Source organism: Scyliorhinus canicula, chromosome 17, assembly GCF_902713615.1.
Source record: "Scyliorhinus canicula chromosome 17, sScyCan1.1, whole genome shotgun sequence".
In the NCBI taxonomy this organism is placed as follows: domain Eukaryota; kingdom Metazoa; phylum Chordata; class Chondrichthyes; order Carcharhiniformes; family Scyliorhinidae; genus Scyliorhinus; species Scyliorhinus canicula.
In genome coordinates this window covers 27,366,888-27,380,777 of record NC_052162.1, presented here as the reverse complement: position 1 = coordinate 27,380,777, position 13,890 = coordinate 27,366,888, and the positions used below count along the sequence as shown (strand labels likewise).

The window sequence follows — 13,890 nt, the reverse complement described above, 5'->3', positions numbered from 1 at the left end:
GACCTTTCATTTCAGTTTCCTTTTAATTGGGATGCATGATTAGTGCTGGAATATAGACAACTGATAAAACTGGGAGAAATATTGATCCAGCATCTTTGATCATCAGCTCCTGCTCGTTAAAAAGTATGCGGCGCAGTCGAAATGATGTGTTCTGACTTTTAATTCTTCAAACTATTGGGGTGTTGGATCTCAAAAATTAAGTTACAGAACAAAATGTTTGGTGCGCATCTTGGTGTGGCAGGGTGCTGTGCTCGAGTGCTGCCCTGAAGCTAGCAAAGCAGGAGCTTGTATATCAGAATTGATTTCCTGGTGCCTAACTTTTCATGAGTCATTTCAGAAAAGTCGAAGAGAAGTGAACAGACCGATGTAAACTGCACCTCTCCTCTCGGGTAGAAGGAACCAGAAAGCGAGTTTGAGATATGATGCTTTTACAGGGAGAACCTAACGGGACATAGAAGCTTTCAACAGAATAAGTTGCATATGCATTGATTTTTCTTTTTTACAACAGGTAAATTAGAGAAGTTTGAGGTCCCTGTGAAGGTTCGTTTGAGCCCAGAGCCATGGACCCCAGAGACTGGTTTGGTAACGGACGCCTTCAAGCTCAAGAGGAAAGAACTAAAGAACCACTACCTCAATGATATTGAGAGGATGTACGGAGGGAAGTAAGCCCTTCAAATCCCTGGGTGATATATTTCTGGTGCCTGCAGAGAAGTAGTGCATCTCTAAATTAAAAGGACAGTGAATGATTGATTCATTTTAAAACAGAAATTTAATGAACCAAAAGGTCAGTGTTCTACCTAATGGTTATTCTCCAATGTATTCACTCTTACTTGAACGTTTAAAAAAAAAACTCAAGCAATTGGAAATTTTCTGGGAAGGTTTGCAAGGTTTCACCATGTGCCCGCCTTCTCCCAATGACCATTGTCCTTTTGCATGTTGGTTTTTGGATTGTTTTTTTTTCACCATTGTGTTTATGTACTTTTCTTTTGTGCGAGGACCACCAGCTGGTTTTACAGAAAGTGCTGGGGAGCAAGAACTGAATTTGTTACTAAGCTTCAAAAAAGATCTCAACTCAACCAATTTCTTTCTCGTCCTTTTGTTGCGTAAGGAAAGTGGGAAAGATTTTCCAGTGCACCTTAATCCTCTCCCAATCCCAGTCAGATGGTGGCACCACTCTTTTTGATGTGATGTTTGCACTAGAACCATTTCATGTTTGTATAGAAAATCGCTGAAAATATTTTGGTTCTATTTTGTTTTCGCTTTGCACCACAGTTGGCGTTGTTTAACTGTCATGATCACAGATGGACATTGTTTTTTTAAAAAAATCTAAACCTGCTGAAAATTGTTGTAAAAGAGCTGGACAAATTTAAATTGTCTCCGCGATAATAAACTGTGGCTAATGTCGTTTGTCAGTGCCACAGTACTAAAGTGCTCACTGGCCTTTCTCCTTGGGGGGGTATTTCTGACGTGTCTCAGCGACTGTGGTTATCAGTGTAACCTGTAGCACAAGAATCCTTCTGGTCTCCAGAAGATACTGTGATGGATGCTTATGGACAATAATGGTCATAATTACTTGAATACACAAGTAACCTGGCCACTATGCATTGACGCAGTCTCGGAGTTCAGTGTATTGGCAAAAGCCCAAATGTTTTTCAAAAGAGTCACTTGAGCCCCTCGATTATTCATGTTGTAAATATGCGTTGCACCAAATGAGCCCCTCTTTTTTTGTTTAAAAACAAAGAAATTCTTCAGATAATCACCCTGTTAGAAAACCAGAGGGTTCACAGAACCTGACTGAGCTGGGGCTAGGGAAAAACGGATACTGAGAAACGCCTCTGGCTTTTGAAGGACGATAATTGGGGCTTCTGCTTTTGATCACATTGCAGATACTCCTGTAGACGGTGCACTTGTGTGAATGTTCATTCAGGACAGACCAAATTCTGCCCTCAATGATTGATGTGCACACAATGTGCGCACATGTTAACGGCCTGTCCAAGCTCTCGCTTGAAAAGACTACTCCTGTACTGGAGAGCGACTGAGGGAGAAGGGAGGCGAAGTACCCCTTTGTAAGATAGTTAAACTATTTAATTGTCCATTTCAGGTATCCTTGCTTTAGTAAACAAGGTGTAATTAAAAAATTAAAAAATATCCATGGAGTACGGTTGTCAAAGTAAATCTTCACTTTTCTATCTGGCTTGGATCTAAAAGGATTTGGCAGCTATATCTTTCCCTGCCCTGTTGTGAATTTCGCCGTTTTCTGTTCCTATCCATATAATGGAGAATTCTCAGACTCCGTCCCTCCAAACAAATTTACACTATTACCATATCATTAGCTTAGAGGTGTTTTGGTGGTTCAGGCGGACACCCGATAATTCTGCAAAATGAAAATCTTGACAGGAAAACATCCGGTTTTCCAATATTTGGTTTGTGAAAGGAAAGAATGTGCATGTGAGGGAAGGGGGAGAAAACACGTGAAAAATTGTCAGTTAGCTCTGAGTCCTCGCCTTATTTGTGCATGTAAAAGCTGTGTTTTACATCCGTGTGACCTGTCATCTTTTGCTTGGCACGGCCTTTCTGCAAAGATCCCAACGCTGTCCAGTTTTGGACTGGGTTAGTTTGCGGCCGTCATTCATGTTTGTATGTATGTATGTATCTTTCTACTTCGACCCAGGTTAAAGCTAATTCACCAACCGGAGGTTTTCATTGAGGCCGTGACAGGACGAGCACTGTGCTGAAAAGCAGCGCTGTATTTAACATCCCATTGATAATTGGTTATTGAGTCATATGTATGAAGACGCTCTCACCAAATTTTAACCACTGGAATCCTAACTGATCCTTTTTTTTCTCCCCCACTTGTTTAAGTTCCGCCCAAACTTTGTGCCCATTAAAGGCCTTTCCATTAACTCAATTTAATACAGTTTGCTGCATCAGTGAATGTGTCCCCTTAAGAAAGCGGGAACAGGTAGTTGATGTGAAATTAAATAGCGTACATTTTTTTTTTGAATTTGAGATTTGGAACGAAACGGGTCAGGATCCGAGTAAAACAGTTGTATGATTTTAAAGTGCTGTGTTTTTATATATCTACTATTCTGGAAGCTGTCTCTTCAGAGCAACACCCTTAAGCATCGACACAGTTTGTATCAATAGTGCTTATGTGGAGAATCACTTTTATGTGAGACTGTAAACTCCTGTACTTAACTGTGAATAGTCCTATATATATTTAATGTGTAAATGGGAGGAGTAAACATATAATTTAATGTGATATTATAGTGAATGTTTTAAGCTTTCCAGTTTTAAACTGCCCGATCTACCAGTGGGGCAGCAGGATACAATGATCTGTGTTACACTTCCAAATGGACCATTATGGACCTTGATGCACGGTTGCACCATATTCTAAGTAGATGAGGCACATTAGGCAATCCTGCTGATTTCATGGACACGAGCGTTGCCCAATTCAGTACTGAGCTGCACTCACCAGGAGGCTCCCCAAGCTTGTCTCCTGAACAGTTCTAATGTTGGCTCGAGTGGTGGTCAAACTCTACCGTTAACCATAGTTCGGGAGCGGGGGAAAAAACAATCAGCCGGGATCCTGCTCTTGTCATCCAGTGGTCCTCATGGGAAGTGTGGGTGGATGCTAGGCAAGGGCAGGGGCAAATTTTAATTCAGCTGCAATACCCGTCCCGAGCCGCTGAACTAACTGCTCCGCCTCACCATCGGGGCTCAACGTGAAGAAAAGTCATTTGGATGAGCTTCTGGGCATTGGCAGCACCCATGGCATCACATTCCAGCTTGCATCAGCGTCTTCGGCTGGGGAAATAGGGGGGAGGGTAAGAGGGTTCATAAATTACCCATAAATGTGCAGGAAAAACTTTTCTTGTGGCAGATCCATGCCTATTAAATCACCTGATGATAGCAAGCACTCCATCTACTGGGGAGTCACTGTAATGTCCTTGGGTTTCCAGAAGACTTTTCTTTCCCCTCGGGTTGATTTTCACCCTGTTCAGGTAACAATTTTTAAAGTATCTGATGGGGATGAAAGGCCACCTCCTGTTACGTTAACAGCAGTGCATCCATATTTGAATGAATATACATGCATGCTACAGTGATTTCAACTATGGGTACTGCCACCTGGGGGGGGAGGGGGAGAGGAGGATGGAGAACGAATTTCAATCCATTAATTTCATAGCGAAATACAGCCACCGTTTATTTCAACAGCACCTCTCCTCTCCACATGTCCCTGAACACACTCCGATATCCCGGGCAGCTCGCTCCTGTTAATCTTCTCAAGCTTTCCCTGCGTGGCTGTGAGGTAGGGAAGGTCTTCAAGGTGGACGTATGTGCATAATGCAACTGATTGAATATTTTTCATCCTGGGCGGTATGCCAGTATCTACCTTGGGAAAGAAAATGTTACCAAAACTCATTGTTGCAGATGGGACCTATTTCCTTTTCGTTGTGGGTACCCTGGTGTCTGCTGCAGTCAGAAGGGAAGAGGCTGAATATTTCTCGCTCCGCTGCCAAAGACTTGAGGGTTCAGAAACCGCCTTTGTTCTGTCTGTAACTTCATCAAGGTCAATAGCTTGGCAGAATCTCTCTATCCATTAAAATGGTTTTCCAAGACCATGCAGTAAAAGACACCGCTCAAGATTGATATCTTACTTTTATGTCTTCGGCTATTGAATCTTCGCGGAACAACATCAGTTAGAGGCATGAATAAAACTAGGTTGATTTATCATTCGATACCCCAACTGCTGGTGACCATTTTCATTGTTTTAAACCAGCATTATGGCAGCCAAATATGTTTCTTTTTAAAAAATGTTCCTGTGGAATTTAAGAGTGTGAACGTTATCCACCTCATGGGTATCTGTAAATAAAACCAGTTTCTCAGCACAATCACTGGAAGTTGCTCTTTTTGTTTTATTCAGAGGCTCCTGTTGGAAGTACTTGTTGTGGGATGCTCCTTGACATTGCAGCTTCTGTCACGGTGGCAATATTGGGAAAGATGAGTACTTACTGAGCACAAGATACTAGGTTGCATAATTTGTAGAGTTGGCTCAACTCAACCATTTGGCTTGAACACTGCCAAGTTAGGAAGGTGGGGTAGATTACCTTCTGGTTGTCACCTGATAGAATAGCTAATTAGAATAGAAATGAGCTTCGTGTTCCTGTGAGCAGTCCTCAAGTGGCCGCCTTTGTTGCCTGTTTCTAGTTGCTCTTGAAAGTGCCTTTTATTACAGCAATAAAGTGACTAACGAGACAACTTCAGGGGGTATCACGAGTCAACCACTTAATGTGGGAGTGAAGTTCATCTATAGGCCAGACTGCGTTGGGGTCTCCAGTCTCTTGCCTGAATGGCGTTAGTAAACCAGTTTTTTTTTAAACTATTTCTTGTGGTAAGTGACTTCAGAATGAGGGGTGTATAACCTTAAAATTAGAGCTGGGCCATTTTTTAAAAATTACATTGTTCATGAAAGATTTCATAATTAACCAACGTGATCTCAACTGCAACACAACTCTGAAAATAGTTCCACCGCTGTACAATTATCACTTTAAAATCACAAAGAATCAGATAGAGAAAAACACAACAAATACTATGTCCAACCCCCCCCCCCCCCCAACAGCTGTTGGTAATTAACTCTTTGAAGTATGAGATAAATGGCTGCCACCTGAGCTGGAATCTCTTTACTGATCCCCTTAAGGTGCACCTTACCTTTTCTGGGTATAAAAAGTCCATGAGGTCACTCAGCCAGGCCAAGGCACTGGGCGGAGCGGACGCTCTCCATCCTAGCAGAACACTCCCTCAGGCTTTCAGTGTGGCAAAGGTTCGCGCCTCCGCCTTCACCCCCTGGTGAGTCTGATGCCCTGAAATTGGCCATTCATTGACAACGCTCCAGATCACTGTTAAGAATCAATGACATGGTGTTAAAGAGACCCAAAAACTCACCGACTTCAGACAAGACCAGAACATGGGGGGTGGACCCACGGCACCACCACTCACTTCAGCAAAAGAAAAAAACTGCTCATCCTGTTTTTGATTAGATGAGCTCAATGAACCGCTTTGATTGGATGAGGTTGAGCCGAGTGCAGGATGAGGTGGAATTTACCCTACAGAGGTCCTCATTCCACACACCCTCATTTAGGATGGGTCCCAACTCCTCCCATTTTGCCTTCACCTGATAAATGGTGCAGATTACAATTAGATGGTCTGCTCATAGATATTCGTGATCCAAACCCTCCGCCCCAGTCCTCGCCAGCTGTAAGATTTCCTCCAACACGGAAGCTGTGGTGCCAAGGCGAACACCGGGCAAGCCCCGTGAACGCCCAAGCCGTGTAATTGAAAATATTAAAATATTGAGAACGCCTCCCAAATGGCGAGCCATCCAGCTATAAACAGGTCTCTGAAGCAGTCTGGATCCTTCCCTTCCCATGCCTTAATAAAAGTTGAGCCCAAACCCAATGGCACAAACAAATGATTACCACTTTTAGGAGCCAATAGTGGCATGTCGCTCAGCTTGTAATATCTGAGCTGCCTCAATATCTTTAAAGTGAAGATCACCACTAAGTTTGAGGTTTATTTCATTGGAGAGAGTGGGAGTGGTGCCGTTACTCGGGACCCAGAGGTTTGACCCTTTTCACAAACTTGCCTCCACCATGTGGTGTCCGATTCTCTGTGTCACCCCAACACGTTCTTCACATTGGCCGCCCAGTAATTAATGAGGAAATTTTGGGTAGCAAAGTATCCCCAGGTGCCAGCCCTCTGGAGGTACACCCTACGAATTCCCGGCACCCTACCTGCCCATATCGAGGATTTCACTAACTTGTTGACCCTAGCAAAGAACGATTTCGTGCAAAAAATAGGAAGGCATTGAAGGAAGAATATGAATTTTGGCAGAATATTCATGCTTATGGTTTGAATTCTGCCTGCCAGGAGATAATGGGAGGCTACCCCATCGCTTCAAATCAACCTTGCCCTATCCAACAAACTTATAAACATTAACTTATGAAGCCGTTGCCAATTATATGTCATTTGGATACCCAGGTGCCAGAAACTACCTCTGGCCAAGCAGAAGGGTAATACCCCCAGGTTGGCTCCCCCGGGAGATTAACCGGAAAGTACTCCCCAGGTTTATCTCAGCCGAGAAGGATCCAAAGCCCCTCAGCAGTCTCATAATCTTGTCTATAGAGGAGACCGGATCTGTGACATATCGGAGCATGTCATCAGCATAAAATGACACCCATATGTCCGCCCCCCCCCCCACCGAGCGTCGGTGACTGCTTGCTCCATCATGTCTTGCTCAGTCTCGCTCCTCGTGTCCGCTGCCTTGGCCTTCTTTATTTTCTGCCCCTTTGCTGGTTTGGGGCATTTCCTTGGGTGTTGGTTTCAGGTGAGGTTGCTGGGGGGTGGGAGTGGGGTAGAGGGAAGCGTTTGGTCAACTGAACAGTCAATTTTCTGTCAAAAGTACACATGTTAAGGTCTCTAAAGGGGAGAGCCACCTTTCATGCAACTGTTCAGCACATCCCTGTCACCGGAAGTCCCTGTCCCAGTCAAAAATTACCACCTTTATATTCTAATCCCATTTTTCAGCACTTGTTCCATAGCCTTGTATACCTTCGCATTGCAAGTGCTCATCTAAATACTTCAATGTGGAGGTATGCCAGCTATGAATGTCCAGGGGAGGGAGGATGCCAGCAAGGATTGTCCAGATGGTGGACAGTCCCCAATATCTCTGTGATGGGGGTTGACGGCCATTGGGCTACAGCCCGGTCTCTCTGCAGCCGTCTTCTGGCTCAGGCCTCGACCCGCTAGAGTGAAGGCCTAAACCATTGGGCCACGTCCTAGGGTAGAGGGGCACCAAATCTGGAAGGGAGGGTGGTAGAGAGGAACAGGGGGGGGGGGGGGGGGGGGCGATCGATGAGGTTGCTCCCAGGGTAGGAGACACCATGCCTCCATGCTGGCGAACATAAGTCGATTGGGGGGGGGGGGGGGGTCAGGGGTCGGTGCGCAGCACCTGACGGGAAGGGAGCACCTGGCAGTGGGGGGGGGGGGGGAACAACACTACATTGGGGGCAAAGGGGGGATGGAAGGAGTAGTTGGGGTTGGGGAACAGGAGGGGGTTAGAATGCTGGTTACCACAGGTCGCAAGTGGCAACGACTGTGACAAAGGAATCAACACTGGCCATCATGGATGGCCCTAAACAAACGGAAACCCGAGAGTGCAGGGGCACATCCAGACGGTAAGTGTAGCTGACCCCACAGGAGGGGAGGAGAGACAGTCACCAGGGGCTCAATGGCCTGGTGAAAAGAGTCTTCGCCTATCTGAAAAGCCTGAAGGCCGACATAGTCTTCCTCCAACTGGCACGCCTGAGGGAGAAGGACCGACTGCGGGTAAGAAAGAATTGGATAGGACAGACCTACCAAGCATGCTACGAACAAGGGTGGTCGGGCGGAGGGGGGGGGGGGGGGGGGGGGCGACTGTTCAGCAAGTGGAAAACATTTACTGCGACAAGGTCGGTGAAGACCCAGGGGCCAGAATGTCATGGTAAGCAGTATCCTGGAAGAGGCACCAGGGATACTTATAAATATAACTGGCACGATACAGACTTAATTAAAAAAGACCATCCCAGAAATCCCGGCCCTTGCCTCCCACCGGCTTATCATGGGGGGGACTGCAATGAATTCAGGATCCACGGATGGACAAATCCAGCCCGAAATCGGGGAAACGTTTGGCCATGGTGAGAGAACTGAGCGATTTTATGGAGCAGATTAAGGGAGGAGGGAGGGTGGTGGACCCATGGAGATTAACGCATCTGAGGGAGAAGGAGTTGTCTTTCTACAAGGTCCAGAATTGACATCTTTGCAGAGGGAAAATCTGTGCTTCCAAGGGTGATAGGAGCAGAATATTCCGCAATTGTAATTTTCAATCGCGCTCCATGCTATGTGGATGTCAGGTTAGAGAGAGGATGGGACCAAAACCCCCACATGGAGGCTGGACACAGCCCTCATCGATAAAGCATTCTGTGAGGAAATGTCATAGGCCATCGGCAAGTACGTATCCTGCAACCAGAATGGAGAGGTCTCACCCTCCACATTCTGGGAGGCACTGAAGGCGGTGATAAGGGGGGAAATAATAGCATACAGGGCTCTCATGGACATGAAGGTGGGGGCAATTTGTCAACTCCATACTTGAGGTCTATCAGCAGTAATCCACAGCCCTAACGGTGGAACTGCTGGCGGAGAGGAACAAAAAATACGAATGGAATTTGACCTCGCCACTGGGATAGCCAGACATGGGGGATCTTTTATGAGCATGCAGTCAAGGCCAGCTGCCTGCTGGCTCACCAGCTGAGAAAGAAGGCAACCATGAGGGAGATAGCGCAGGTGAAAGACAGAAACGGCAAATTAGTCACAGTGCCAGACAGGATTAATGAACAAAGAGAACAAAGGACAAAGAAAATTACAGCACAGGAACAGGCCCTTCGGCCCTCCCAGCTTGCGCCGATCCAGATCCTTTATCTAAACCTGTCTCCTATTTTCCAAGGTCTACTTCCCTATGTTCCCGCCCATTCATATACCTGTCTAGATGCTTCTTAAATTATGCTATCGTGCCCGCCTCTACCACCTCCGCTGGTAAAGCGTTCCAGGCACCCACCACCCTCTGCGTTAAAAACTTTCCATGCACATCTCCCTTAAACTTTCCCCCTCTCACTTTGAAATCGTGACCCCTTGTAACTGACACCCCCACTCTTGGGAAAGCTTGTTGCTAGCCACCCTGTCCATACCTCTTATAATTTTGTAGACCTCAATCAGGTCCCCCCTCAACCTCCGTCTTTCCAACGAAAACAATCCTAATCTACTCAACCTTTCTTCATAGCTAGCACCCTCCATACCAGGCAACATCCTGGTGAACCTCCTCTGCACCCTCTCAAGGCATCCACATCCTTCTGGTAATGTGGCGACCAGAACTGCACGCATTATTCCAAATGTGGCCTAACCAAAGTCATATACAACTGTAACATGACCTGCTGACTCTTGTACTCAATACCCCGTCCGATGAAGGCATGCATGCTGTATGCCTTCTTGACCACTCTATCAACCTGCGTTGCCACCTTCAGGGTACAATGGACCTGAACTCCCAGATCTCTCTGCACATCAATTTTCCCCAAGACCCTTCCATTGACCATATAGTCCGCTCTTGAATTTGATCTTCCAAAATGCATCACCTCGCATTTGCCTGGATTGAACTCCATCTGCCATTTCTCTGCCCAACTGTCCAATCTATCTATATTTTGTTGTATTCTCTGACAGTCCTCCTCGCTATCTGCAACTCCACCAATCTTAGTATCATCTGCAAACTTGCTAATCAGACCACCTATACCTTCCTCCAGGTCATTTATGTAGATCACAAACAACAGTGGTCCGAGCACGGATCCCTGTTGAACACCACTAGTCACGCTTCTCCATTTTGAGACACTCCCTTCCACCACTACTCTGTCTCCTGTTGCCCAGCCAGTTCTTTATCCATCTAGCTAGTACAGCCTGAACCCCATACGACTTCACTTTTTCCATCAATCTGCCATGGGAAACCTTATCAAACGCCTTACTAAAGTCCATGTATACGACATCTACAGCCCTTCCCTCATCAATTAACTTTGTCACTTCCTCAAAGAATTCTATTAGGTTTGTAAGACATGACCTTCCCTGCACAAAACCATGCTGCCTATCACTGATAAGTCTATTTTCTTCCAGATGTGAATAGATCCTATCCCTCAGTATCTTCTCCAACAGTTTGCCTACCACTGACGTTAAGCTCACAGGTCTATAATTCCCTGGATTATCCCTGCTACTCTTCTTAAACAAAGGGACAACATTAGCAATTCTCCAGTCCTCCGGGACCTTACCCATGCTCAAGGATGCTGCAAAGATATCTGTTAAGGCCCCAGCTATTTCGACCCTCGCTTCCCTCAGTAACCTGGGATAGATCCCATCCGGTCCTGGGGACTTGTCCACCTTAATGTCTTTTAGAATACCCAAAACTTCCCCCTTCCATATGACAACTTGACCGAGAGTATTTAAACATCCATCCCTAGCCTCAACATCCGTCTTGTTCCTCTCCTTTGTGAATACCGATGCAAAGTACTCATTAAGAATCTCACCTATTTCCTCTGAGTCCACGCATAAATTTCCTCTTTTGTCTTTAAGTGGGCCAATCCTTTCTCTAGTTACCCTCTTGCTCCTTACATACGAATAAAATGCTTTGGGATTTTTCTTAACCCTGTTAGCCAAAGATATTTCATGACCCCTTTTAGCCCTCTTTATTGCGCGTTTGAGATTCGTCCTACTTTCCCGATATTCTCCAAAGCTTCATCAGTTTTGAGTTGCCTCGATCCTATGTATGCTTCCTTTTTCATCTTAGCTAGTCTCACAATTTCACCCGTCATCCATGGTTCCCTAATCTTGCCATTTCTATCTTTCATTTTCCCAGGAACATGTCTGTCCTGCACTCTAATCAACCTTTCCTTAAAAGACTTCCACATTTCAAATGTGGATTTACCCTTAAACAGCTGCTCCCAATCCACATTCCCTAGCTCCTGCCGAATTTTGTTATACTCTGCCTTTCCCCAATTTAGCACTCTTCCTTTCGGACCCCTCCTGTCCTTGTCCATGAGTATTCTAAAACTTACGGAATTGTGATCGCTATTCCCAAAGTAATCACCGACTGAAACATCAACCACCTGGCCGGGATCATTCCCCAATACCAGGTCCAGTATGGCCCCTTCCCGAGTTGGACTATTTACATACTGCTCTAAAAAACTCTCCTGGATGCTCCTTACATACTCTGCTCCATCTACGCCTCCAACACTACACGAATCCCATTCAATGTTGGGGAAGTTAAAATCTCCCATCACAACCACCCTATTGCTCCTACATTTTTCTATAATCTGTCTGCATATTTGTACCTCTACTTCATGCTCGCTTTTGGGAGGCCTGTAGTAAAGTCCCAACAATGTTACTGCACCCTTCCTATTTCTCAGCTCCACCCATATTGCCTCAGTGCTCGAATCCTCCATCGTGCCCTCCTTAATCACAGCTGTGATATCATCTCTGACGAGTAATGCAACTCCTACACCCCTTCTACCTCCCTCTATCCCTCCTGAAGCATCTATACTCTGGGATATTCAGTTGCCAGTCCTGCCCTTCCCTCAACCAAGTCTCAGTAATACCAATAGCATCATATTCCCAGGTACTGATCTAAGTCCTAAGTTCATCTGCCTTACCTGCTACACTTCTCGCATTAAAACAAATGCACCTCAGACCACCTTTGCGTTCATCATCTCTTCCCTGTCTACTCTTCCCCTTAGTCACATTGAGTTTATTGTCTTGTACCTTACTGGCTTTAGTTGCTGCTTCTTTACTGACCTCTAACTTCCTAATCTGGTTCCCATCCCCCTGCCACATTAGTTTAAAAACTCCCCAACAGTGTTAGCAAAAGCACCCCCTAGGACATTGGTTCCAGTCCTGCCCAGGTGTAGACCATCTGGTTTGTAATGGCCCCACTGCCCCCAGAACCGGCTCCAATGTCCCAAAAATCTGAACCCCTCCCTCCTGCACCATCTCTCAAGCCACGTATTCATTCTGACTATGCTTGAATTTCTACTCCGACTGTCCCGTGGCACTGATAGCAATCCTGAGATTACTACCTTTGAGGTCCTACTTTTTAACTTATCTCCTAACTCCCTAAATTCTGATTGTAGGACCTCATCCCTTTTTTTACCTATATCGTTGGTGCATATATGCACCACGACAACTGGCTGTTCACCCTCCCCCTTCAGTATGTCCTGCAGCCGATCGGAGACATCCCTGACCCGAGCACCCGGGAGGCAACATACCATTCGGGAGTCTTGTTTTCGACCACAGAAACGCCTGTTGAATCCCCTTACAATTGAATCCCCTATGACTATAGCCCTGCCAGTCTTTTTCCCGCCCTTCTGTGCAGTAGAGCTAGCCACGGTGCCATGAGCCTGGCTACTACTGCCTTCCCCTGGTGAGTCATCTCCCCCAACAGTATCCAAAACGGTATACCTGTTTTGGAGGGAGATGGCCGCAGGGGACACGTGCACTGCCTTCCTGCTCTTTCTCTGCCTTTTGGTAACCCATTCCCTGTCTCCATCACCAATCCTAATCTGCGGTGTGACCAACTCACTGAACGTGCTATCCACGACCTCCTCAGCATCACGGATGCTCCAAAGTGAGTCCATCCGCAGTTCCAGAGCCGTCATGCGGTCTAACAGGAGCTGCAGCTGGATACACTTCCCGCACATGAAGAAGTCAGGGGCATCGGCCGCGTCCCTGAACTCCCACATTGCGCATGAGGAGCATAACACGGGTCTGGGATCTCCTGCCATTTTTACCCTTTACCTTAACCGATTACAAATATAGTATCAAATAATTAATAAGTGAAAGGAATAAAGATTTTACTTACCAATCACAATACTCACCAACACACGAAGAGTTAAAGTTCTCCCAGCAACTGCTAATTGGAGCACTTTCCTTGCCAGCCAATCAGGTCACTGCTTTGCTGTGATGTCACCCTTCAAGGTAAGATTTTAAAGATATAAACTTACCTTCCTGACAACCACGGTTATTTTTTTTTTGGTTAGAGGAGGGGGTAGGGAGGGAAACACTGAGGAAGTGTTTCAGGTTTAAGTGTCACTTGACAACAGCCCCTTCACAAACCACCTTCAAATTAGGCTGACCGCACTGCACGTATGCAAATCTCCCGGAACAGCCAATCAGTAGCTCCGCTCTGCTGCCCTCTGCTGGATGCTTGCTTGCATTCGAACTCCTCAGGTCTCTTTCGCAGGTACACCTTCAAATTAGGCTGACCGCACT

General features: G+C 46.0%; 1 protein-coding gene across 9 annotated transcripts in view; it reads left to right on the top strand.

Annotated features, from left to right (window-relative positions):
• acsl4a (acyl-CoA synthetase long chain family member 4a) overlaps window positions 1–4,892 on the top strand; it is a 101,966-nt gene extending 97,074 nt beyond the window's left edge. For all 9 annotated transcript variants that reach the window (XM_038775566.1, XM_038775563.1, XM_038775558.1 and 6 more), the window contains one exon: window positions 509–4,892. In XM_038775566.1, the coding sequence (XP_038631494.1) occupies window positions 509–666 (158 nt within the window). In that variant the 3' untranslated portion in view covers window positions 667–4,892. The remainder of the gene's footprint in view (window positions 1–508) is intronic.
• Window positions 4,893–13,890: the final 8,998 nt, after the last annotated feature.